This window comes from Tetrao urogallus (assembly GCF_951394365.1).
Source record: "Tetrao urogallus genome assembly, chromosome: 16".
Classification (NCBI taxonomy): Eukaryota; Metazoa; Chordata; class Aves; order Galliformes; family Phasianidae; genus Tetrao; species Tetrao urogallus.
In genome coordinates, this window is record NC_136829.1 from 9,017,438 (window position 1) to 9,043,629 (window position 26,192).

The following is a 26,192-nucleotide window of genomic DNA, read 5'->3' on the forward strand; positions in this document are numbered from 1 at the left end:
TCAGCCACTACATTTAGGAGTCCAGCGTGGCAATTGAAGAAGGTCTGCAGCCTGCAAGTTGGCTGTCGCAGAGTAGGCTGGCACTGTTGCTTGAAGCACTAAAATACCAAGGAGGAACAGGAGACAGCGGGCCCTGCAGCTGGGACAGGCGGCATGATGGAGTCAGCAAAGGCCCTGCCTGACAGGTGAGACCCAAAGAAGGGAGATGAGGAACAGATGAGAACTGCTCCCCAGCCCCACTTCATGCAGCCTCGCTGCCTCCAGCGCCGCTCACCCTGGTGGCAGGGTGGCCATCTTGCGGCCTGCCCTCGACCGCTCTAACTCTATGGTACTCCCGGCGGGACCAGCTTCAATCTAGCGGTACTGAGGCGCCTCAGGTCTTCTCTATGGTACCAGCGCCCCACTGCATGTGTGTGTGTACATACGTGGTGTACACTCTGTCCCGCGGCCCATCTCTATGGTTGCGTTTTCTCGCTTCTCTCCGGGCGCCGATTGGCTGAGAGAGCAGTTCTCGCGAGATCCGCGCGCCAGAGGCCTGGCAGAGGCGGCGGTGGAGTCCGCGTTCGTGCGTTGAAGCCGGTATCGTAGCGCGCTCGGTAAGATGGCGCCAGCGAAGCCTCTCCTTTTCCGGGGGGACGGGGGCTGCCGCGGCCCTCGCCTCGCCTCGGCGGCTCGGTCCCTTGCCGATCGCTGCGGACGGCGGGGAGGCACCGGGCCTGTGGCGAGCGGAGCCGTGCGCTTGGGTGGCCTGGGCCCGCGGAGGGCCGGCTCGGGGGCTGCGCCTCGGAGGGCCGGAGCCGAGCGGCGCGTTGTGAGGCGGGGGAAGGTCAGGGTCCCTCAGCGGGACTCGGGCCGCAGCAGTTCGTGGGGAGGCGCCGCGTTCTTGGGAGCGCGGGCCGGGAGCGCTCGGTCCTTGGGGTGGCTCCGGGCTCGTCCTGTGCCCCGCTGCCTGGCGCTGTTGGGGTCGGTGCGACTTTGGTCGTAGAGAGCTGAGGGAGAGAAGGAGCCGTTCTGATGGGAAGGGGCGGGAGGCGGTGCGCTGCCGCTCGGGGCGGTGGTGCCTGTTGCTGTTGTTGCCGCCCCTCCTCTCCCTTCCGCTGCCCCTGTCAGAAGTGGACAAATACCGGCTTCGGTTTTAGCGGCGCGCACTGTTTCCAAATCTGAGAGAAAACACCAGGAAATAATTTAGTAGCGATGGTAGGAGCGCTTCTGGGACGGTCACATAAAGCCGTCTGGTTGTGCACTGGAGTGAGTACTCACTGCTTTTTGTGGCTGTATGACAAACACTGCTGTCCAGTCAGCGTTCTTGTTTTTAACAAACTTTAAAACAAATGTTGTTTATATAGATTTTGCTTTGGAAATTTGTTACAGGTTTTCGGGTTAGCAGTAAAACTTTGATTCATTTGTTTTACTTTGTGATGCTGTGGGTCCTGTATAACTTTCAGACAAGATTTTATTTGGACTGGATTTAACGACATGATAATGGTATTTGAATTTTGTATTTTGATGATGGATGAAAGCAGCTTTAGAAACTGGCTGAAAGTGCAGGAAGGAGGAAAAGAAAATGTAAAATAATGCCTGCAGATAAAAGCGTCTTTTGGAATATTTATGAGATCTCATTAGAAAGATACAGAGATAGCAGGAGCACAGTGCTTACACACATTAAACTTGCTTTTAACTGAATTGTGTTAAATGAAATGCTTTTCTCTCTTTGTAGTAAGAGACCAGGATGAGTTATGCAGAAAAACCTGATGAAATCACAAAAGATGAATGGATGGAAAAACTTAATAACTTGCATATTCAGAGAGCAGACATGAACCGCCTTATCATGAACTACCTTGTTACAGGTAATGCTAGGAGGCTTTTATTGTATTTTGTTGGGGCATACCACTTTGGTTAGAAGATGGTACTATAAAGAGTGAAATTAAGGTCTTTAAGGATTTGGTGATTGCTTTTGACTTTTAGCAATGTACAGGTGCTCTTGTATTCTCTTAAGTGGACACAGAATCAATTAGATTAAAACAGGGACCTAGCAGATATATTGAAATAGAAATTACTCTGACCTTTATTCTTATGCTAAAAGATATAGAAGAAAGTATTTTTGGATTGCTGTAAACAGAAATAACCTGCTTCTCTATGATATCTTTTTTTTTGTGCTGTTACGACAGAATTCAAGATATGTAGCTGTTTTTAAGTAGCACTCAAAGCTTCACAGAGTGTTTATCAGAAGCAAGTTTTAACTGTCTGGAAAGGTAGACTCTGAAAGGACACTGTTGTCAAAACAGTTGAAGACCAAAATTATTAAGCCCTTCAGCATATGGCCTAACTTTACACTTACAGCAATCAAAAACCCTTGGGAATTGTCCCTAGCAATTATGATGCATACCATCACAGTAAGCTATACTAGGGTGGAGGCATTTATATTTGATCTACACCCCTGTTTACATTGGTGTGCAACTGGATCTCCTGAGATGAGAGAAGAGCATCTTAGTGGCTTAATAAAGTAAGCTAAATCATTTCTGCATGTATAGAAATAAAACTTAAGATTCAGAGTGGCCGTTAAAAACTTTTAGCAACACTGTATTTGTTTTAGAAAAGCAAAGTTTGTTTTCTTTTCCTGTTTGTTCTCTGTAAAACTATAAAAACACGACTGGGGACTGGAGGGAGAATCAAAATCATGCAAATTCTTCAAATATGAGCCATTTTTGGAAAAAAAAAAGCAACAGTGCTTTATTAAATATAGAAAGTTACATGATGCTTGCATCCTTAGAGAGTGAGGGCACTTGAGTTACAAATGAACTAAGCACATACTGCTAAGTGCCTGTTGGATCAGATGCTTACATAAATAAGAATTTTTCAGAAGTTTAGAATTCAGTTTTTAGAGTTAATCTTTGAATCACAAAAATATGCAAGCAATGCTCACATCTTTTCAGTGAAACTGATTTTTTTAAGGTGTTTTGTAAAACTGACTTGTAGGTAAAACGTTTTTATTTCAGAGGGCTTTAAAGAAGCAGCGGAGAAATTTCGAATGGAGTCTGGAATTGAACCCAGTGTTGATTTAGAGACTCTTGATGAAAGAATAAAAATCAGAGAAATGATACTGAAAGGACAGATTCAAGAAGCCATTTCATTAATAAACAGCCTCCATCCAGAACTGTTAGATACAAACAGATATCTTTACTTTCATTTGCAGGTAAGAACAAGTGGAAATTCTTATTTTTGTTTCAGAAGTTGTTAAGAAACTCTGGAAGAAGTGTGGGTTTAAGGGTATTGCAAGGGATTTGTGGCTGAACGTGGCTGCAGTTTGAAATGTTTGGTTTTGATATCATTTTATAGCAATGGGAAAATCTGTGGCATGGTGCAACAGCTGTCAGATACAATTAATTAGTAACTTGGAAACTTTTAACAGAAGGAATGATCTGTGATTTACCAACTCTTAATCTGGCTTTCTAGTAGCTCTTTTAATGAGCTTATAACATGTTTTTCTTATAACATGTTCTCAAAACATGTTATAAGAAAACATCAGCCTGCCTTTTCTAATAAATCTTGTTGGCAAGTTTGTTACTTCTTGTCTCAGATATTTAGAATTGACCTTAAACTTCCATAGCGTGGATTAGTGTTTGTCTCAAATTGCATTCTAGCGACTGAAGATCGTGGTCTTGAAATACTGAAGATTTGCTAACTTGTTGAGCTAACATTGCTGTGTTTTTCTTGATGCAGCAGCAGCATTTGATTGAACTGATTCGGCAGCGTGAGACAGAAGCAGCTCTGGAGTTTGCTCAGACCCAATTAGCAGAGCAAGGCGAGGAGAGCCGGGAGTGCCTGACGGAAATGGAGCGCACGCTGGCTTTGCTCGCCTTCGATAATCCTGAAGAATCACCATTTGGAGACTTGCTTAACATGATGCAGCGACAGAAGGTAGGATTTGCTCACAAGGAAGTTGATGTATTTTGTTCGTATGTGGTGAAAACAACGTCCAGAGAGTTCTGAGATTTTGATGCAAATGTGTATAGCATCATGCAAAAGAGCAGAAATATTTCTTACGCAGCATTCAAAACACTGATGTTACTGTAATCAGCTGTTTGATTTTCTTCTTTGTTTCTCTAGGCTGTTGGTATGTGGAGCTTTGCCCTTGCTTCGTTCTGAGAGATAACAAGCTGTGTTGATGTTACCCGTGTCTGTGTGACATTACAAGTGTTAATTGTAGGAAAACTATTACTAAACTCCAGTATTTCTTTTCCAGGTATGGAGTGAGGTTAATCAAGCTGTTCTAGACTATGAAAATCGTGAATCAACACCCAAGTTGGCAAAATTACTGAAACTACTACTGTGGGCTCAGAATGAGCTAGACCAGAAGAAAGTGAAATACCCCAAAATGACAGACCTCAGCAAGGGGACAATTGAAGAACCCAAGTAAAATGTGTGCAGATGGACATCAAGCAATCATAGTACTGCACAGTATACATTTATATCAGTCTGTGACTGAAATATTTTTACTACAGTACAGCACTCAATTCAGATTTTTCAATGAACATCTAATTTGAAGGGAGAAAAGTCCCTTTTGAATGCTGCAAAAACTGCATTGAAAGGCGCTGTATCTCTTTGGAAGTCTGACTTAGGCTATGCACTATAATACATTTTTAAGAAACAACCCATTAAACAGGACAGGAAAAAAATCACGTTTTTAAAAGTACAGAACTCAAGCTTTCTAATTGGCTACTGATGCTTAGTTGAGTGGTCAGTGAGTTAATATGAGTTACATTGGCAATTATTCAGTTAAGTTTAACTGTCTCCTGTTTGAAATGTGTATATAGAACAGTGAATATTTTCTACCTTTAAGTTATAGCAAGATATACATTCCCCTTAAGAGTAACTGGTCTTGTTTTCATCTATAAACTTTGCAGTAAGGTCAACCTTTTGCCTAGGAAATAGTGTACAAACTTGTAAATCTTAATTTAAGAACTTTTTTTTCCTTGTTTCCGACTTTTTGGTGCTTTATATGGTGAGAGCTATGTTCATAATGGATCAGTGACCCAGCTTTTTTCATGAGAAGTATTGTTGCAAATAAGTTTTTTTTCTTAGTTTTCACAAATGACCAAAATGGCCCTCAGAGGCGTTTGAGAGTTTTTCTTCAAGGGGACCTTTCCCCTCCATATTGAGTTTGCAGCTGCAGACACTGCAGTGATTCCAGCAGGCTCGTAGAGCTTGGAGGGCCACTGGATTTTTGTAAGCTGAAAGACATACTTGTGTTAGGAAATGAAGTGGGGGGAGAGATACTTACGGAAGCCTCTGATGCATCTTCTTGTGCAGGATCTGCCTTTACTCTTGTCGAATAAGAATCGTAGTTCTAGAGCTACTTGGGCTGTTTTTATGCCTTGAGCTGAGCAGAGCAGGGCTGTCTTTCAAGACTGAATTGTCAGGTTTTGTTTGATTCTTTCCATACCTTTCTGAAGAGATGCAATTCATCTTCACCCGTATCGCTTTGTTTACTGACTGCCCTCACTCCAGTTAGGATTCTAGTTTTAATGTTTTACGTGTGAAGTCCAGACTTTCAAGTCAACAAATTGTAATCTTGTGGGTATGGGATGTTCAGGTCAACTTAATTTTGCAGCACTGTTCACTGGTGTACATCCAGTGGTAGGAAGCACTAATCTTGCCAAATCAATCTGTAGGTTTTTTAGGTCTGTACATCAAGTTATTAACGATTTGCTGAACGAAGACCGACCTGGTGGGTGAAGTAGCTGAACATCACGATGCACTGGCAGTCGTCACACCAGTCCCATACTGTACATAATCTAGTCTTGTATGGTAGATATTACCCTGTAGAATGAAACTTAGTTTTCACTTAATTTTACTGGAATACTTACGCATTAAACTGTATAAAGCTTTGCAGATACACCTGACTTATGGAAACTAAAAAAAAACAAAAAAAAAAAAACAAAAAAAAACCTGTTACTGGTTGCATTACTGTGAACACTGTTTACTTGTGTAGCTGTTCTTTTGTGAGGGGAATCCATTGTTTGTTAAGCAGCTATTAGAGATGCAGAGTACTAAGTTTAAGCTAGGTGATGGATATAACAAAATGAGTTGTTCTCATTTATTACTGATAGTTTTGTTCTGCACTTTTAAGGCATTTTGTGGCATGGAGGTCTCGAAGTTTATACGTAACAAGCAAGCTGTCAGTTGCCCCCAGTTACAGCGGTGGTCTGGCTTTCCTTCTCCCAGACTGGTTATTTTAACACCAACATTTTAACAGTTGTGTTTTTTCCTTTTTTTTCTTTTCTTTCCCATTCGGTTGATGTCTGAAAACCATGTATAACTTTGAGTTTGTCAGAAACTGTGTGGTTAATGTCACTTTGTTTAATAACAAACTGCAGAAACAAAACTGGAATAGCTCTATTTTCTTCATATGTAACTGATCAGCTTTTCCTCTGTTCTGATGCTTACATACTAAATCTAAAGCTTCTCCCAGATGAAGTGGAAAGCAGTGCGGTTCTGTGGCATGACTAGCATTTTTCTCCATGAGAAATGCAGTATTGCAGTCCTGGTTGAGAAGTTCACTGTACTTCTGGAACGCTACGTTAATTTCACATAGCATTTGGGCAAAGAGTGAGCATAGATTACTTGAATTTTCACTAGCTTGTTTTTTTTTTTCCATTAAAAAAAAAAATGTTTTTTAAGGGGTTTAATATAAAGTTAGTCTAGAACTATTTCACTTTGTTTTTATGAACATGCCACATTGATAAGCAGCTTTAATCTGTAAAGTTTTTTGGTAACTGCAAGAAAATATTCGAAAGCTATGCATTTTAGAGAAAGCATAAAGGTAGTCATAATGGTACTTCTAAGGATCTTTATATTAGTGTATATAAAATAGTTTGCATATACAAATATAATATATAATCTGTTTGAAATATTCTTGGATGGTAGGGGCTGTGAAACATAATTTATGGAAATATTGTACACAGTAAACAGACCTCTGTCAGTACACGAATGGACTTTTGTCATATGCATGAGAAATGTCTTATTTGGTGACTACTAATGAATGGGATTTTGTTAACCCATTTTTGTTAGATAACCACTTTAACAAATACTATTAAATGCCACTTTGAACAGTTTGCTTTAGCGTTAAAATACATATATTTTTTTTCCCCCACTTAACTCAGAATACTGAGAATAACTTTTGTATGAAGATTTGTTCCAAACTCAACGGTGGCAAACAAATGTGCTGCACTACACTCATTCTTCCCTCAGCCTTTCTCTTGCTGAAAGCAAGATTATTTGCTTTTCAGCACTGCTATGAACACGAAGAAGTCAAGTTGTAAAATATCTTGTCTTGGCTCTGCCAAAAGACTTGATATGAAGCGTGCTTTGATTGGGCTACGAATCTCATTCCTTCTCCAAAATTGTCTCCTTAATGGCTGTCTCTTGGCTGTTACCATGTTTCTTTTCTGCCTGTCCAATCTAAGCTAAACTGGTTGCTTCTGTTGAGTCGTTTGTGAAGGGTTAGGGATGGTGGGGTTCCATGAAGATGAAATACTGGCAGTACTTTGAGAAAAAGTTACTGAACTGCTCAATTTATATAGCTGGAAAACCAGAGGCTGCTGGAACCAGCAACTAACAGCAGAATTTTAAGTAAAGCATTTCCTCTCAAGACCTTTAAAGAGGAGAACACAGCTTGAAACTGGGACAAGTACCTCTCCATCTTGAGATGATTTCATTGAAACACTTTCTGCTCCTTCCACCTGCATTAAAAGAAACACTGAAATGAACGTGGAGAGCACTTATGTAGCATTAAAAATGTGTGAAGTTACCTGGACATAGTTCTGTCTCCTTTCCACTCCTTGTACGTATAGGTGAAGCCATTACATTCTTCCAGGATGATTTCATTGGTTTTGATTTACGATGTTTATGCTTTGGATGCTTGAGTCTAAGCTTAAAAGCACTGCTTTAAAAAAACAAAAACCAACACCGTCACACTCACCAGGTGAGTGGTGCTCAACTTATTTCAAACCATTTTCTGTCCAAGTTCGTTCTGAAGCTTTATTCAATTGAGTTGGAGCGTGATCCCTGTGTGTCTGACCTTCATGGACCTCCTGTTAGCAGCAGCTGAAAGCACCCTTCAGGTAATCACCTGAATATCAGCAGAGAAGGAGTCATGTTTTGCTCTAGGCCTGTCTTCAGCACTAGTGCAACGTGTGGTGGCTTCTGAGCCACTGCACATCCCTCTTCCACATAGAAACATTGTGACTGGTGAGCATTAGTTTCTGCCATCCAGTTCTTAGTGAAAATGACCCAGAAAACTTTTTGAGCAGTGTTGTCTCCTGCAAACTGCAATTGGATTTTCCCTTCAGGAGCTGGCAGTTGCCTTTTATGGAACATGTGAACCTATTACTCTTTCTCATATACTCCAAAAAATGCAGAATTGGGACATAATTTGTGCTGAACTTCCTAAAGTACTCAAATGATGCAACCATTGTGTGGATGAAATTCAGTGCTGGTGTATGTCAGCTCAAATATTATCCCAGTAATCTTTTGTTTGGTTTAATCTTTTGGCAGATTAAACTGAACACTGGGAAAACAAGAGGAGATTGTGTTCTCAATTGATTTTTGAAGTCAGTGCTGACTTGTTTCTGTTTGCCATGTAATCACCTTGATGGGATGTTTGCCTCCAGAAAGTAATGCAGCAATGAAGAGAATGCTATCGATGTTCTCACTTTTTTAATGGATGTTCCAAGTTTGCTGTTAATTTTATATTCAAACATATATATTTTATAACTGCAGCTATTTCTCAAGGTAAAATCAGCTCTCTACTGTAGAAGCAAGTAAGTCAAAGTGTCTGTGAGCAGTAAGGAGGAAGTGCAAGAGTATTTACTTCAGTAAATAGCCAACACTGCAGTGTCGGATGCATCCTACAACAGAACTGAAACTTCACATAGCAGTGTCTGAAATGAGTGTAAGTGGGTTTTCTCTATCCGCGATTGCTGTGCCATACCCAAGCCTCAACTCCTCTGTGCTCTCCTGGGCTCGTGAGATAATTTCACTTCTGTTCTCATACTTAACTCTAAACACACACACTATTAATATCCATACGCATCTCTCAGACTGAAGGATGTTTGATTTTTGGCTGCATTTTCTCATGCCTTGGCTCCCCCTTCTGGAAACAGTCACAGCAGCAGAGTGAGTAAAAACACCTTTGCATGGTTTCCAGTTATGTATCCAAATAACTGAAAGAAAGCTGACAACATGACGAAGGCTGAGCCCTGTGGTTACTCTGCATAGTTCCCCTCGGTTTGCACTCACACCAAAGCTTGTTGGTGTTGTTTCCTTTCCCTGTGGGTAGGCAGGTGACCGCATGTGATTAAGCCATGGGTGTTTTGGGGGAGACCTTCCTCAAAACGCAGAGGCAATGAACATGGCATGATTGTGTGTCTTCTGCTGGAGCCCTCCTATTTCAGGTCTGGAGCTGTCTGTGCGTGAAGAACCTTTTGCTACTTCACTCTCTAGAGTTCAGTTCAATATTGCCCCTCTTGATTTAAGCTAACTGCTCTTCAGGGACTTGAAAAGTATTCTTTCTGGGAGAAGAATGGGTAAGTTAGCTTAAGAGCTAAGTTTTGTTTTTACTGAGCAGTCACAGACCCCTGATTTTCCTGGTTGTAGGCAGGCTTTACTGGCTGTGCACATCACTGTGCTTTTTGGTGCAGCCAGGAGCTTCAGCACCTTCCCCAAGGGCTGTGTGCCACCTGGCCAGGCTGAGTTGTGCCATACCCACATCCAAGCTGCTGCTGGTCGTACAGTCACCTCAATGATGTCCTAACAGCTGCTCATTCATATTCCTGAGGTGACTCATCGGTCCTCTTGGAGTGAGATAACCATTATTTTAATTATCTATTTCCATACAGAAGTCTGATTGTATCTGACATTTAGAGGATAGCAGCAGCTCTGTCCGGCAGGGTAAAATCAAACTGCAACAACATGAATTTCTATTCAATTTCTCCTTAAATTGGGTGGGCAAAGCCAGAGTGAGAGATATTCCTGCTGGCACATCTATGAAAGGCAGAGGAGTGAGGGGCTGTCCCACCAGTAGTGCAAACAGCATCGCAGTTTTTGGATGTTGAAGGGTGAGGATGTTCTTTCTCTTAAGCCCCCGCGATGTTGCCGGTGAGGGTTTAATTATTTACTGGAGGAGGAGTTAAAAAGAATAAGAGGGGTAAAAAAAGAAACCAGCAACACAAAGACCAAGTTTGAGGGAAAAGGACGGAGACGCCAAAGCTCCGTTCCACGCCGACCGCCGGCCGAGCGCCTTTCCCGGGCACCGCGAGTTCGGGGCTGCCCCGGGGCTGGATGCGGAGCCGGGATCCCGCCCGCCCCGAGAGCTATGCGGGCGGCCCCGGCATCGTGGAGGGCGGCGGGACTTCCCGGAACGGCCCGGCGGGGAGGCGCTGACACGTGGCCGCGGCTCGGCAGGGGGAGGGAGCCGGCGGCAGCGGCGATGTGAGCCGGCGGGGCCGGAAAGCGCTGCCCGCATGGCCGCGGGCGGCGGCAGGAATGCGCCGGTGTACGGAGGAGAGCACGGCTACCGGGCCCCGCAGCACGACGGCATGAGGAGGGATGGAGACGGGGAGCCGTGCTGGTCCAGGTAAGGTTGCGGCGTTCCCCGGGCGAGCTGGGCAGGCTCAGCCGGGTACCTCTCCGCAGCTCCTGGGGCTGCTCCTGCGACGTGCCGGATTCCGGACGGGAGGTTTCGGAGATGCTCGAGGGTCGGAGGGCACCCGGCCGTTGGGTGCTGGGCGGTGGAGGAAAACCCCCGATGGGCGAGGTGTGGAATTGCTATGAATCGCGGGGGGGAAAAAAATCTCTCCGATCTATTTCTGGCCTGCAGTCAGTTATTTAAACATGCCGTCGAAACTAAGGCGAGGTTTATCAAAGTGCTCCAGCCGGAATGTTTGTACTGCTGATAGCGATTAATTAAGATGAAGTCTGTAAAAGGAGGAGCTCACCAGCTCGGAACTATTCCTGTTCTTTTCCTCTCCCCAAACTGTCTTGGTACGATGCCATGGAGCAAAAGGTTGGGCACTGGTGGGCTGGATGCTGACTTTCCAGCCCTTCAGAACCCAAAAATTCCATGCTGTCTCTATGGTGTTCCCTGTGTTACACCATGATTCCCACAACGTGCTTCTACCTCATCTCCACCTGGATGCACTTCTGCATGGGAGTCACAGTTTGGTTGCAAACTGCCTTCCTTCAAGGAGTGCTGAGATGCTGCTCTCAGGTGTAGGGTTTGGGTTTCGGCTTTGCTGCATTCATTGATCACCGTGAATCCCTTCCAACTCAGGGTATCCTACATTTCTATGAAAATATTTAGCTCTCCTCTTAGGTCAAAGTGACCGCTTTAAGCAGTTGGGGTGTAAATGAAAGAGATGGTTGATGTTGCCTGTGGGTGAAGTATTTATCAAGAAAGAAGCGTTTTTAGAGAATTCTGACCATGTTGCTGTTAGTGATTGAAAGAATTTGGTCTGTGCCAGACCCACACACACCCATACCTTCTCTTGTATGGGGGTCTGAAGCAAACAAGTGGGAGAGGAGCGTTCTGCCAGGTTAGATGGGCGGGTTGGTGTCTGGGTGGTAGAGGTGCAGAACGTGGGCTGGTGAGGTGGTTAAAAATCAGCGTTGCGGACAAATTTTGATCAAGGTATGCGATTGAATAATAGCTCTTGACATTTCAATGCATGGATTAATTGCCGTGGAGGCAAGGTTTTATCAAGTGGGGGAAGTGACACGAGTTCTGTGTTCGTGCTCCAATAAAAGCCCCGCCGGGCTGCCTCCCAGGATCTGCCTGCACTGTCAGTGCAAGGAGAGATAAGCGTTTATCTCGGCGGGTTTATTGTTCCATCTTTGTTCGTGCTGCTTCTTCTTTTGTCCTCCTTTTTTTCAGCCAGCTCTTCCTTCCTCTTGCACTGTTCTTTCCCTGTGGTTCGCCCTACCTCCCCAGCTGCCCTTGTCAGACTTTTTGGTAGGTAGGTTTCCCGTGGCTGTGCTATCACACGTTATTATCTGTATTGTCTTTCTCACCCAAGAACAACGTTTGGGGATTTCTGCTTGGAGCTTGAAAAGATTGCTCGTGTTGTAGCACATCTGGACATTTAGATAGAGCTTTTTGTTGGAGATCTTAATGTGCCAAGCGGGGCCTTCTGGTTGGACTGGTGGGAAGGCTAAGGCTCCAAGAAGAGAAATCTATAGCCAAAAGTTAGAAATAAAGCCATGGGCAGATCCACCAGTGACACAGAGACAACATTTTGGATGGTGCCTCCAGAAGAGGAATAAAGCACAGAAAAAGCAGCGTGTCCTGGGAAGAAAACGGCTCCTGAAACCACTCTGCCTCTCCTAGCCTCTGGCTACACCTAAAGACAAGGGATTATTATTATAGCAGTTTCTCTCAACTTCACAGATGAAAGGAGCTGTACCATGGCCACGTGCTGCTCTCCAGTCTCCTGACTGCACTTCTTGCCCCAGAGATCACATTGTGTTCCTGAGCTCTGTACCCTTGTCTTTTGTCAGCCCCGTGTTGCAGCTTTTGTTCCTTCTTTCTTTTCTTTGCTGGTTGTTTCATTATCCAAGTTCGTCAGTCTGATTTTAATTGTGCCTTTGCTGAGAACTTTTCACATGGAGTATGTAAGCAAGAAATGCATTTCATTTATGTCTGATCCATGTCCATTTTATATCAGTGTGCAAAGCATGTGTGTGCTTTGTTATTACATTTTCCCACCTTCTCCACCTGGACTAAACAACTATTTCCAGCTCATGAGAGCGGCTCAAATCTAATTTTCATCTTTGCTTTTGCCGAAAGCAAGAAATGAAGAGAGGGAATAAACTGAGAGCTGCGCTTGCTGAACACCACTTTGTTGCCATCTGTGGCTCTGCAGAAGAAGTTTGTGCACAGGAGGCGAACAGGAAATCAGCAGCTTTCCCAGTAAAAAAAGCCCTGTGTCCTCTGTGCTCTGGCTGGAAAAAACCTTTCTCTGAACCAAAATGCTGCTTTTGACAGTGAGAAATCACCGGTGTGGAGCCAGTCTGCAGCGTGAGGAGGGAAGAAAAAGCACTGCCTGAATACTGATGTTGGGCTTTTGAGAGAGGGAGGAGCTATTGATAGGAGGAACAAAGAGAAGTGAGAGGGTTGTTGGATGGAGTTAAAAATAACCACTTGGGTGTTATCTCCTTGCACCATGGCAGGCAGGTGCCACTGTGTCGATTGCTATCAATTAAAGCAGGCGGTGGCTGAGCTGGGGCTGAGGTTTGCTATGGAGCTGTCATCCTCCTGCCAGGTTGGCCCCATGCTGGTGTCAGCGATGCTGTCCCATGGTTTGGTGGCCCTGAGGTGTGGCTGGGAGCTGGGTCTGTCCCTGCTGATAGCCCGAATTTCAGCAAGTTCATTTCAACAGTGACCTGCAGTGCCTGCAAACAGAGCCCCGGGCTGAGGGCAGGCAGGGGGCACATCCAGAGAAATACAAGTTGAATCAATATTTGCTTTGCGGCACCTGTTACAGATGTTCCTCCAGCAGGATAACAGGCTGCAAATAAAGGTACCCTGTGCTTCTGGTTCTCTTTCCACTGTGGCTTTCCTTACACACTGGTGTCAGCCATTGTGCCCTTGGATGGGGCACAGTGGGATATGAACCCCACAGAATTGTTGGGTGTCTCTGAGCAAAATGGTGACCCATTGCCTGGGGCTGTAGTGGGGCAGAACCAAGGGACATCACCAGGGCTGCTCACCACAGCGCTGCTGCCATACAGACAGCAGCCCAGAAAAAGTCATTAGGGCTCAATTACAGTCCTCATGCTAACTATAGTCCGTCTGGGTGGTGGTTGGAGGTTTGTGAAGTAGGAAGTGTTTTCTAGCTGCATGGCTGCTTTGTTTGCAAATTGGGTCCCAGAAGGGGATGCAGCTGCAGGTGCTGTTCTTTGCACAAAGGAAGCTGCTGAGCAAGGCCACAGGTTTAGGCTTAGATGTGCTTCAGTCTTACTTGATTTGGTTATTTCCAGCTCAGATTATTACTCCCTCATCAGAGAAACAATTTAGGTAAATTTACTAATGCTGCTAAAGCTCCACTTCTCAGAGGGCAGTTATAATCTCCAAAACCTTACATTTGATTTGTCATTACTGCTTAGTTCTAAAAGCAGAGTTTTTTCTCCCTTCTGCTAACCCAGGCTTCTCCTGTAACCTTTGCTGCTGTTGTTTTGTACTGAGCAGAACATTGACTCATCGGCAGCCTCTGTGATAACTATAATTAGGAGAAAATGCGTTTACAAAGCTCTTTCCTCTGATGTAAGCACATCATTGTCCTTGCAGAGAAGCGATTCTTGCCGTGCTTCAGGTGGGTGTGGGCACACTCAGACTGTCAGAGTGGATTTTCCTTGCTGGATATGCTACCTATGGAGCAAGAGGTAATTTGCAGTCCTTATGACAGTCCACGCTTGTTTTGAATGGAAGTGTCTACTGATAACAGTATAGGAAAAGGATATAAATGCAGTGAAGCAGTGATCCAGACGTGCACTGTCTCAGCAGCCAAATGATAGTGAGTATTGACACTTATTGCAGGTGCTTTACTTGGTCACCCCAATTGTTCAGGTTCACTGACTCAAATTAACAGGCATCGTGCCACTGCAGATAAGAGGGAAGATTAGGGCTCCAGGCTGGCTGCAGAATGAGTAGGAGCCAAGCTCTGCAGGTGATGAATAAACACCTTTGTTTTTGCTGCAAGTTAAAGTGTAATCATTGGATCATAAACTCACAGAATCATTTAGGTTGGAAGAAAGACCACTAACACCCCCAGGTCCAACCCCTACCCACTCCACCGCACCCGCTGACCCTTGGGGACACAGGTCTGGAACACCTCCAGTGATGGTGACCCCACCACCCCCCTGGGACCTCACAGCTCCTCTGCCCTTCTCTGGACATGCTCCAAGGCCTCCATGTCCTTCTTGTAGTGAGAGACTCAAAACTGAGCACAGCACTCAAGGTGAGGCCTCAGTAGTGCTGAGTACAGAGTGACAGTGTCCCTCTTACAGCACATGCCCTTCTGACAGCCTAAGACCAAGACTCTCTTGTATGTCACCTGAGTCAAGTGACCGAGGCAGCACAACCCTTGGTTACTCATTCTTCCAGCAAAGATAAGTGAGGTTCCTGCACTATTTAGTAGTGTGTGTGCACAGTCAGTACAGGTCCAACCTTCAAAGCCCCCAGTTCTTCCTGCCAGGGCTGGCACAGAGCTGCCTGTTTGCCTTGGCAGGAAATAGCAATAAATTCACGTGGAACAGCCCAGAGGCTCTGAGTGCTTTCCTTTCCATTGTTCCCTTGTCTCCCTCCTTGACGGACAGGTTTATTGATGGTCTTGTGCTGTGTGGGATTAACCTACATTGGTCATAAATCCAGTACAGGGGAATAAGTGCTCCTTTCAATACAGAAGGGGTGCAGGTTGTTTCCCATGCAGACAGTGGGGTGGAAAGCACAGAGATCAGTGCCCCAGTACAGTGAATTCCAGTCTATCCTGGAATGGAGAAAGCTTGTTTGCCCAATGCTTTGTGCTCTGCTCAATGGACGCAAAATTAACCAAATTTAACATATGAGGGTTGCATCCTATTTATTTCCATGGAAGCTGCAACAGCTACAAAGAGCACAGTAACACCATTTGACAGGGCAAGTGCTTAGCTACAAAAAAGCACTTCCCATGTAGTCACCACCACTAGGTGTTTTTGCCAAGGATGAACAAGAGTTTGTATGCCACACTTGGACAAGTCTGCACTACCCACTGCCTCACTGTGCATACATCCACTGTTTGGTTTCCATCAACGTTCAGCAAGCATCAGTGAATGTCATTGGGTGCCCTTTTTTCCACATGGAGGAATTCAGTTCCATACATTCTTCCATGTGAGGTGCTTTTCTGCTGCCATCTGTCAATGGAATGGAATATTGTTGAGAAGGTTCAATCTCTATTGCCGTACCACTGACATCCACCTCTCATGGGCCAACATAGTAAAATAGGAAGCACTACTTTCGGAGCAGCCCTTCTGAATAGTGTGTGTGTTCTCACTGAGCTTATTTTTTCGTGGGCACTGGGAGACCCAGCCTGCAGACCAGGCAGGAGTAAATATCACCTTCTGCAGGAGCACTTACCTTGGGGCTGGGCATGGGCTGCAAACCCATCCTTGTTTATACGCTGGGTTACTCTGCTCCTCGCTCTGGGCTGTTCAGCCCCACAGTCCCATCTCTCAAACACTCTTCCATCCATGTCACATTTACGAAGGGTAACGTGCCACCTCCCCTGGGGAATGAGTTGGAGTGCCAAACAGCAAATATTTGCTTCCAATATGGTTTGTCACGTGCTGCCCTTTCCTTTGTTACCCTCTAAAGAACACTTCCCGGAGCTTTTGTTTGGGACAGAAAAAGACAGCTCTGCCAGGCACATCCACTCAGCCATTTCCCCACCTTCTTTTTGTCCTGTTCAGGCCCGAGTGCCGCGTGTGGACGGCGATGCTGCTGCTGGGGACGTGCCTGCTGTACTGCGCCCGCGTCACCGTGCCCATCTGCGCCGTCGCCCTGAGCGCGCACTTTGGCTGGGACAAGAAGCAGTCAGGAGTTGTGCTCAGCAGCTTCTTCTGGGGCTACTGCTTGACGCAGGTCATCGGAGGACACATCAGTGATCAGTACTGGGAGTTACTTCCATTTCTATCTTTTTTTTTTTTTTTTTTTTTTTTTTTCCCTTCCATTTTCTGTTTCCATTTTTGGTTTTTATTGTTTCCATTTCTATTTTCCCCTGCTTGGGTTTTCTCAGTAGCACAGAGCTTGGTTCTGACCTCTCGCTTCAAGGCTTGGTAGTGCCACCTTTCACCCTGGGAGAGTAACAGAGCAAAGGGTGAAGCCTGTCTGTGGGGAAAGGCTTGATGGGTTTCTTTATCAGCCCTACCCAGGGTCTATAGCCCTGATTCAGAAAGTATACATGCAGTTTTGACTATTTGTTTGGATGCCTGGGTCTTAAAATCGGTGCTGTGGTTACAGTGCAGCATGCACCAAAGGACTTTGCACAGGCATAATTCCCATCAAACAGAGGGAGTGCCCCAACCATCCCACAGAGCTGCCAGAGAGACCTACAGGTATGTTAATGCACACGTAGACCAGCGTGGTGGTTGTGGACACGTAGACCAGTGTGGTTTCTGTTCACCTTTAGACAGTGAAGACCACTTTCATACCACCTGAATTTTTCTGACAGAAGTGGCTTTTGCCATTGGTTCAGTAACTGTGGTAAAAAAAAGCAAAGCAGCAGCTTGGAATTTCCTGCATAGGGGAGAATTCGCTCTTAAAAGCTAGCAGAGCTGGGAAGAAGCTTGATCTTTGGCAGGGGGCCTTTGCCTTTTTGCCTTTGCCCTTTTGCCTTCTGTTCACTTTCTATACATGTTCTTTTCCTTCCAGAATAGGGGGTGAGAAAGTCCTCCTCCTCTCAGCATCAGCATGGGGCTTCCTGACATTCATCACCCCGCTGCTCACCCAGATCACGTCTGCACACCTCGTCTTCATGACCTGCTCCAGGTTCCTCATGGGGCTGCTGCAAGGTGAGAGCCACGTCCTGAGTGCAGGCAGTGAGTGCGTGCAAGTTCAAAGAATTATTGAATCATTTGTGTTGGAAGGGACCTTTAATGCCCATCTGGTCCAACGCCCTGCAATGAGCAGGGACACCCACAGCTCCATCCGTGCTCAGAGCCCCTCCAGCCTGACTTTGGGTGTCTCCAGTGATGCGATGGGACACCACCACCTCTCTGGGCAACCTGTGCCAGTGCTTCACTGCCCTCATTGTAAGAAACTTTTCTTGTATCCAATCTAAATCTCCCCTCTCTGAGTCTAAAACCATTTTCCACTGTCTTATCACAACCAACTCTGCTAAAATGCCCATCCCCAAGGCAGCTATCAGGTCTCCATGGAGCCTTCTCTTCTCCAGGTTAAGTCCTTTGGTTTGCAGTGCATGAGCACTTCTCCTAGGTGTTCAAGCAAGCCTCAGAGCTGCCTCTGCACCTGCAGCATCCATAGGAAGGAAAAAAAAGACATTTCTAGGTACAGTCACCCACAAATCATTCCCCACAGTAACCTCTCTGCAGGACACAGGCTGCCACAATAGGAAACTACAGCTGGCTTCTGAAATTGGATTGGAATTTGCCGGGTTTTAAAACTCCTTCAAAGCACTCTGTGAAAATCAGTCCTTCCCAAAGCCTTGGCATAATTTGGGGTGATTTTCCTTTCCTCTTGCCAAACTGCAGCATTGTGGGGATGTAATTGGCACTGATGAGCTGATGAGGTGGTGGAGTCGCTGTCCCTGGACGTGTTCCAGAACCATGGAGACGTGGCACTGAGGATCAGTGGGCATGGTGGGGTGGGTTGGGATTGGGATTGGGATTGGGATTGGGATTGGGGTTGGGGATCTTAGAGGTCTTTTCCAACCTTATTTTTTTTTTTCTGTAATTGATGGTAGCAGCAGTGTCGACAACATGGGATTATGCAGAAGGCACAAGCAAACCTTTCATGGCCACAGGTTCCTTTAGTTTCTGTTATGCCCCTATTACAAATTCACCCAAAGTCCTGCTTCTTTATCTCAGTGCTTAGCTCCTGCTGGCTCTTGTAAATTTGCTTTCAGCTTGCTGGTGAGGCCCCCTACCCTTACAGCTCCTTTCCCTTGCTCACAGGGGTCTACTTCCCATCCCTGGCCAGCCTGCTGTCTCAGAGAGTCCGGGAGAGTGAGCGAGCCTTCACGTACAGCACAGTGGGGACCGGCTCACAGTTCGGGTAAGTTCAGAAGGCAGATGGCTTTGAGCAGCGAGTGACAGTCTCAGGACATCCTGATGATGAAAGGACATTAAATAGTTGGAGGCAAAACTTCCAGCCTGAAGTGCAGGCAGGTGCCTGGGTCCTTGAGGATGCTGCCTGCAGCTGGGGAAGCCTCAGGCAGTTGCTGTCTGTGCTCTCACGCACACGTTGCTGAAGACTGTTTGTTCTCTGAAGTGTGCTGTTTGCTCTTGAGCATGTCAAAGATTTCTGTGTTGTTGTTTTTTTTCACTTTCCTTCCAAGACAGACTTTGAAGAGCAACATTTAATTACTCTGGGAAACAGCCTGATCCGGTAGGAAAAGCAGGGGTCAGCCCAAGACTGCTCAATGTCCTCTGACAGATGACAACAATAGAACTTTCTCATCTCTGCTAATTTCCTTTCTAAATGGAAGGGCTGCTTAAAAGCCATACAGCAATTTTGCTGTGTTTAATCACTCGCTTATGGGGGTTAGAAATGAGCCATCCTGTGGTTTGCCTTACAGGACGCTGGTGATCGGAGCTGCAGGATCTCTGCTGCTGGACTGGTACGGCTGGGAGAGCGTTTTCTACTTCTCTGGTTTGCTCACTTTGCTCTGGGTTTACTGCACCTGCAAGTACCTGCTGACAGAGAAAGGTAAAATCAGCCCTCCTGCCTCGGGTGGCAGCTTTGCATTGCCAAGGGCGGTGTTACGTGGTGGGTTTTCCTTGGGTCTCTTTGTGTTGTATGCAGTGTCTGTCTGAAGATGCTGAACACAGAAACAAGATTTTGAGCTTTTGCTTTGCTGAGTTTCTGTTCCCAGTCCCATGCTGGATTATATTGCTGTCAAGAGTTTGCTCTGACTCTTCCATTCCTTTAAGCACCGGTGAAAACACCACGCAGAGCCTGATCTGCTAAGTGGATTAAGCTAAAGCAGGGCAAGATACTTATTCCCAGCTAAGGGCATCTACGCACAGAGCTTTTACAAACCAGTTAATCCTGAATATCTCTTCCAAATAACTCTGGGTGTAAATCCACACATGGGCAAACAATGACACCTGGATACAATGTTATTAGTGCACATGGGATGCAGGAGCCCAGCTCACCTTGTGCCTGGTGCTGCATGGAATCCAGAGCTGCCCAAAGAGCTGTTGTCCAGAAATTCAACAAATAGTGAGGGTGGCTGGATGGAGTGGTGGGTGGGTGCTGTGGAAGATCTTGGTGAACCTAACAGGAGCATCCAGTGCCAGTATTGCAGAGTTAGAGGAGATCGAAGTGCTTGAGTGGTCTCTCAAATCTGGTACAGCTTGCACAGCACGTTGCTGATCAGAGCTTTCTTTTGGCTGTTTTTGTCCCTTCAGACCTCATCATCCCCATAGACTATTTAATGAGAAGCATCTCAATTTCGAAGCAGAGCAAAGTGCCTTGGAAGCAGCTGTTTAAGAAGGCACCGATATGGTAGGCAGCTGACGGAGCTCTGAGTGCTGTGCCAGGGCAGCGAGGCTGGAGAGCATCCTCCTGCCAGGGCTTCTCAACTCAGTGTGCTTGTTTGTTCTGTGCGTTTGTACTTTGCCCTTTTGCATTTGGAAAACATCACCAGGTTTGCAGGCTGCTCCCTGGGTGAGTCCTGTGCTTCTCCAGAGCACCATTCCCCAACAAGCTTGTTAGAAACACTGCTTGCAGTGAGCTCCTAAGCAATGCAGTGGCCCTGCATTCTTGCTGTTAGAAAAGCATCTCTTTACAGCCCTTTTTTTAGGGAGGAGGATTCTGCATTGGGCACTGAGGCTCATTGTAGCACAGCAGTGGGTTCCCAGGGCCTGCTAAAGGCAGGGCAGAGGGGCTCACTGCCCTGAACAACCGTGGGCCATCTGCTGATGGCAGGGCCTTAGGAAGCCCTCGGTGCCACCTCCTGCAGCTGGGTGAGTGAACCTGTCCTGAGCCTGTGCTCTGATGTCAGGCACGGAGAGAGGGATGTGGGAGTGCATGGTTAGAGCAGAGAGCTGCAGTTATCTGTGAAAAGATCTCTGGAAGCAACTGCAGCACTCAGAGGGATTTAATTATAGAGCAGGAACTGCAGTGCTGCACTGCTGGGCTGGTCCCTCTCACCCAGCATCTCCATCGCTGCTCACTGCCTCCTCCCTGCTGTGTATTCCCAGGGCTGTCATCGTCGCACAGCTGTGCACAGCCAGCACGTTTTTCACCCTCCTCTCCTGGCTGCCGACTTTCTTTAAGGAAACGTTCCCCGAGTCCAAGGTAAGCAGTGGTGGGGGGAGGAGGGCTGGGCTCCCTGCACTGCTTTCAGAGAGTGGGGTGGTTTTCTAATGAACAACGCGGGGCTTGCGACACCGTGCTGTTGCAATGACTCCATGACTGGGTTTTCGTGGGGATTTTAGTTATATTGACATTGCACAGCGATGAGATCTGCAGAAGTGGTCGTTACCATTGATAACGTGCACTTACTGGGAATGCTTCCCTCTCCCCAGTGCAAGCATTCCCATCTTTCAGAGTCCTGCTCCTCTGGGCTGAGTGCTGCTGCCTGTCCTGCGCTCAGAAACTGACAGGGCCTTTTCCACAATAGCTCTGTTAGGATTGGGTTTTGTTCTTTTTTTTCCCTTTTTTGGGTAATTTTCAAAGCTTAAGCATGCCTTTTATTATTACATCCATAAAGTCCTTTATGGCATCCTTGGTATTTATATTACAATCATGTATTAAACCAGCAAACATATTGTTGTGACGGGATCTGTGCACCTCTTGTAATGCGCTCGCAGCGGTAATTTACCATCTGCTGTGCCTTATATCATGGTTCCCTTATGTAAGATGCTCCATACAGTGCTCCTGCATCCAATAATCGCTTCATATATTTTAATAAACCTTGGGGCTTGACGATGCTTGATTTTAAAGGATAATCCTTAGTGTGGTAAAACTGTGTCACCTGCTGGTCAGATGCCCCTGCTGCAGGTGAGATGCCTTCACCCACCCCCAGCCCACCTGGATGGATGGAGATGCAGGAGCGTTTTGGCATTGGGATGAGACAAGGGTGGCTTTGGTGTGTTGGGACCGAGTGTGCTGAGTAACCCCAGCTGGTGCTACAAGAGACACAGACCTGCAAGCCCTACGGTGGTACATTTTTGAAAGTGACCAAGAAATAAAATTTCACCTGTGCTGAGATGCAGATGGATGCAGTTTCCAAGAGCAGCCAGAACAGGATTACTCAAACCAGGAGCACTCATCCCTCTGTGCATCCCTCTGCTGCGGGGTGTGTCCATGGGGTTCTGAGCAAAGGGGCACGCAGGGGATGAGCTGAGATGAACGCAGCCCAACACACAGCGAGTTCAGCTCCTCTGGGATCTGGGCACTAAATGCCTCTGAGCAGCAGTAATCCAGATGACCAGCAATCATCTGTGATTACAAATGTAGCAAGCTTGCTGAATTGAAAATAGACCAAGGCATGTTGTTGCTATAATGTTACCTAATCCTGGCATTACAAAATCCAGCTATGTTCCCTCAGCTTCCTGCTAATGCTGTTAACGAGGCTGAAGCCCCTGCTGAAAATGCTGCCAGCTTCTTTGTTGGTGACCCGCAGGGCAGAGCTACACCCGCAGCTCCCAGAGCTCCCCGGCTCTCTGCACATCGCTGTGCTGAGCACCAAACTTTGTCATGCTCAGTCCTCACTGCTGGGATTTGCACAGGGACAGAGAGAGCAATGCTGCCTGTCCTGGCCTGGCAGGCAGCCACAGCCTGGGGGCTGTGCTCTGGGAAGGCAATAGAGGCCTGTAAGAAGTTCTGCTCCCTTCATGTGTTTCCTTTCTGCAGACTTTTGCAAAACATTTGCAGACAAGCTCTGACAGCAGCCCTCTCTTGACTTTTGCTGTCTTTCAGGGCTGGGTGTTCAATGTAGTTCCCTGGCTGGTTGCAATTCCAACAAGCTTGTTCAGTGGATTTCTGTCCGATCATTTAATTAATCAGGGTAAGAGCCCTTCTGGCTTTTCCTCAGCTCTTATTTTATGCGTTGTGGGAACAGAACTGGGAGGAGGAATGAGAGAGGCTTGTTGGGAAGGAGGAGAAGTCCCAGCAAACAAACAACATGCAGTCCTGATGACATCAGTGGGAGTGCTGCCCCATCCATGTTGTTGGAGCTCTCTTTGGTCTTACAAGATCCATCCAGAAATGAGCTCTGGCCGTCTGAAATCACTTTGTGCTCTGCTGGCTGGGAACAAGGAGAGCTGTTGAGCTGCCTTAACTGAGGCTCTTCCTTCTCTTCCAGGGTACAAAACCATCACTGTTCGTAAGTTTATGCAGGTAAGAGAACTGAAGCCATGGGAGAAGCTTGAGTACCTGCTCATGGAAAACTCACGGAGGTATTTAATTTTTCTCTTTTTCCAGGTCATTGGCTCTGGAGTCTCAAGCATGTTTGCTCTGTGCCTGGGTCAGACATCTAGTTTTTGCAATGCTATCGTGTTCGCCTCAGCCTCTGTTGGGCTTCAGACCTTTAACCACAGGTACCCACAGCCCCTCAGCTCCCACCCCACACTGGTGGGGCTCTATGAGCAGCCTGCTTCCATCCCACCATTGGTGCTAACCCTGAGCATCGCCCTCTGATCTGTGTGCTGCAGGGCATGCGGGAGTGAGCAGCTTGTGGGGGCACAAAGCAGGAGGTGGATTGCATTTCATCCCCTCTGAGCGCTTGGAGCTGAATCCTTCTATATTGCTCTGCTTGCAGCCTCTTCCCTCCTTGTCCTCTCTCACCAGTATTATCTGGGATCCTTTCCTTCGGTTGGACCAGCTAAACTCAGTGCAAATGATGACAAATCAAATCCTGCTCCATTAAAGCTACCGTTTCCCTCTCTGTTTCTCACTAGTGGCATTTCAGTGAACGTGCAAGACCTGGCCCCATCCTGTGCTGGCTTGTTGTTTGGTAAGGAATCCTCTGGGCTGTGTGGGAGACAGACAGGGTGTTGAGCTGTGTGCCTGCAGCCTCAGCTCCCTTCTGTGCATGGAGCTGCCCCCATGGAGCTGCACAGACATGCTGCTTTGTTTGTCTGATGGCTGACAGCAGGAGGGGTGAAGCATTGGTTGGCCCCACCATTTGCATGGCCTTTTGCTGTGCACACAGAACGAATGGGTCGGGTTGGCGAGCCAGGTGGAGATGTGCATGTCTTCATGTTGTTAACACCCAGTTCCTGTGAGATGAAACAAAAGGACATTTTCCCTCTCTTTGCAGGTGTTGGAAATACAGGTGGAGCTCTGCTAGGTAAGGCACTCCCTGCAGCTCATCCCATGGGCAAGCAGGATGCAGCCCCTCTGCATTTCCATCTCTTCCCTCTGTGCACAGGTGTGGTTTGCGTGTACCTGGCTGGATATCTGATGGAAACAACGGGCTCCTGGATTTCTGTTTTCAACCTGGTGGCTGCTGTCAACAGTGTTGGTCTCTGTGCGTTCCTGGTGTTTGGAGAGGCCCAGAGGGTGGACACAGACTCTGCCTACATTGACATGTAGCAATGAGTCTGAGGAGCAGTGGAAGGAGCCGGGTGTGTCACGTCTGTGTGCCACTGATGCACAAGTGCCAAAGAACATTATTGTTTTGTGGGTGTTTTAATGGGACGTAAATGACTGGGACCATGTATGCAGGGGGTCTGAATGAAACCCACAGCAGAAGAGAAAGGTAGAGTTCCTGTTTTGCTCAGGGCATGGCTGGTGGTTGGTGAGGCCATCCAGTTCAAAGTCTACACGTGAGAATGTGGCCTTGGTTTGCCCCTGTCCCTTTCAGGGGCCATATATGCTGGTGGCTGTCCTGCTGGACGGGGCTGCAGTTTGCACTCTCAGCTTACAGAGTGCAGAGCATGGGAACGGCTGTGCTTGGCCGCCCTGTGACTGCATGGGGTATTTCCAACGCGTGGCTTTTTGTCTGGACTAAAAGCAAAATCCAAAAGATTGCAACTCTGACCTTAACTGCCCCTCGCGTGCCTTTGTTTTGCAATCTGCTCTGCAGGTCCAACCCAGGTGCACATGTGAAAAGGTTGTGAGATGGATTCAAGGCTTCCTTCAGGGCAAGCGAGGATCTCTAGCTGGGAGCCCTGGGCAGGACATCCCATCCACACTGCCTTCACCATGCTCCTGCTGAGACCTCAAAGCTCAAACCCTTCACTGGGGGGGACGTGGAGCTGTGCTGCCCTTGTAGTGCAGGGACAGCTGAGGAATCCTCCAAAGTCATTTCACTGTATGCTGTGAATGTATGTGAAGAACTGGTCATGTGCAGTGCTATGGATCTGTGCTCCCTGCTCTGTCAGAGGTGTCCTCCATGTGCTCTTGAAGCACTGGGGGCAATCCCAAAGAGCACACAGTGGGCATGGAGTCTGCATGAGGTGTAAAGCCAATTCCTATATTGGGGACCCGCAGTACTGGATGTGGATCCACACTGTTCCCTGTGTCAGGGGGAAATACTTGGCTGTTCAAGTCTCTGAGCCTGAATGTCTGAAGTTATTTATAAATATTTTTAAATTGAAGTACCAAATTCTATATTTTATGTACTTGAGGCCTGATTCTGCATGCCTGTTTTCTGTGGTACTCCCAGCAAAGCCCATGGGATTTCTAAAGGGGAAGGATTTAGCAGCCTACAGCTTCTGCTTTTGTAGGATCTATGTTTTGTGTGACATTTCACGTTAAAGGAAGTCACTGCTCTGTCTCTCACCCCTCTCTCACAGCTCACCCAGCACTTCAGTGGGTTGACTGCATTACCTGCCTCTGTAAACTGGCCAGAAAGTTACAACTCTAAGGCCAGGTTCCACCTTCAGGTATCCTCAGCAAAGCATTGAACCCCCTTTTCCACAGCTCTACAATTACTAGTTTAAGCAGCATTGCCAAAGCTTGCTATCAGAGATTGTGTTATGGAAGGACCTACAAAATAAAGGCAGCAAATTGTTTCACACTGTGTGGTTTCCCTTGGAAGCAGAGATGCTCAAGAGACAGAGCTCAAGTGCACTCAGTGTCACCAACCCGTTGGGGCTGGGGAGGGGGTGGGAGGCTTTGCTGGGAGAAGAGCAGGACTGGTGGATCACAGCATCCTCACGTGTGTGCTCATATTGGAAAAATGACCAACAAGCTGTTTTCTGGACACTTCAGCATCAGAGGACATGGTTTGGGGTCATTTGTTGGAGTGATAACAGGATTGAACCGAGTCTGCTGTCGGATGGCACATACCCTGCACACAGACCATCTTCTGCCTGGAGACTGCATAAAAAAACCAGCACAAATTGCCAACTTTTGTGCAGCCTCACTGATAGGTTCGTGCAGATGCCAACAGAGGGAGCTGTTAGATTTGGGATGTGGGAACTGCTGCCAGCCCAGAGCTGCTGCTCCTGGCCTTGGCACAGCT

General features: G+C 46.8%; 2 protein-coding genes across 2 annotated transcripts; both read left to right on the forward strand.

The window, feature by feature from the left end:
- Positions 1-1,729: 1,729 nt before the first annotated feature.
- On the forward strand, positions 1,730-4,417 carry GID8 (GID complex subunit 8 homolog; the record flags this gene model as incomplete). Its single annotated transcript, XM_079543249.1, has 4 exons — positions 1,730-1,847; positions 2,997-3,193; positions 3,721-3,918; positions 4,244-4,417. The coding sequence occupies 4 exons, from the start codon at positions 1,730-1,732 to the stop codon at positions 4,415-4,417; spliced, it is 687 nt and encodes a 228-aa protein (XP_079399375.1).
- A 6,106-nt stretch (positions 4,418-10,523) lies between these two features.
- Positions 10,524-24,316, forward strand: SLC17A9 (solute carrier family 17 member 9; the record flags this gene model as incomplete). Its single annotated transcript, XM_079543211.1, has 13 exons — positions 10,524-10,636; positions 16,501-16,698; positions 17,462-17,601; positions 18,724-18,823; positions 19,347-19,477; positions 20,182-20,278; positions 20,977-21,073; positions 22,700-22,787; positions 23,085-23,119; positions 23,204-23,319; positions 23,680-23,735; positions 24,042-24,071; positions 24,153-24,316. 13 exons carry the CDS (start codon positions 10,524-10,526, stop codon positions 24,314-24,316), a joined length of 1,365 nt encoding a protein of 454 aa, XP_079399337.1.
- Positions 24,317-26,192: the final 1,876 nt, after the last annotated feature.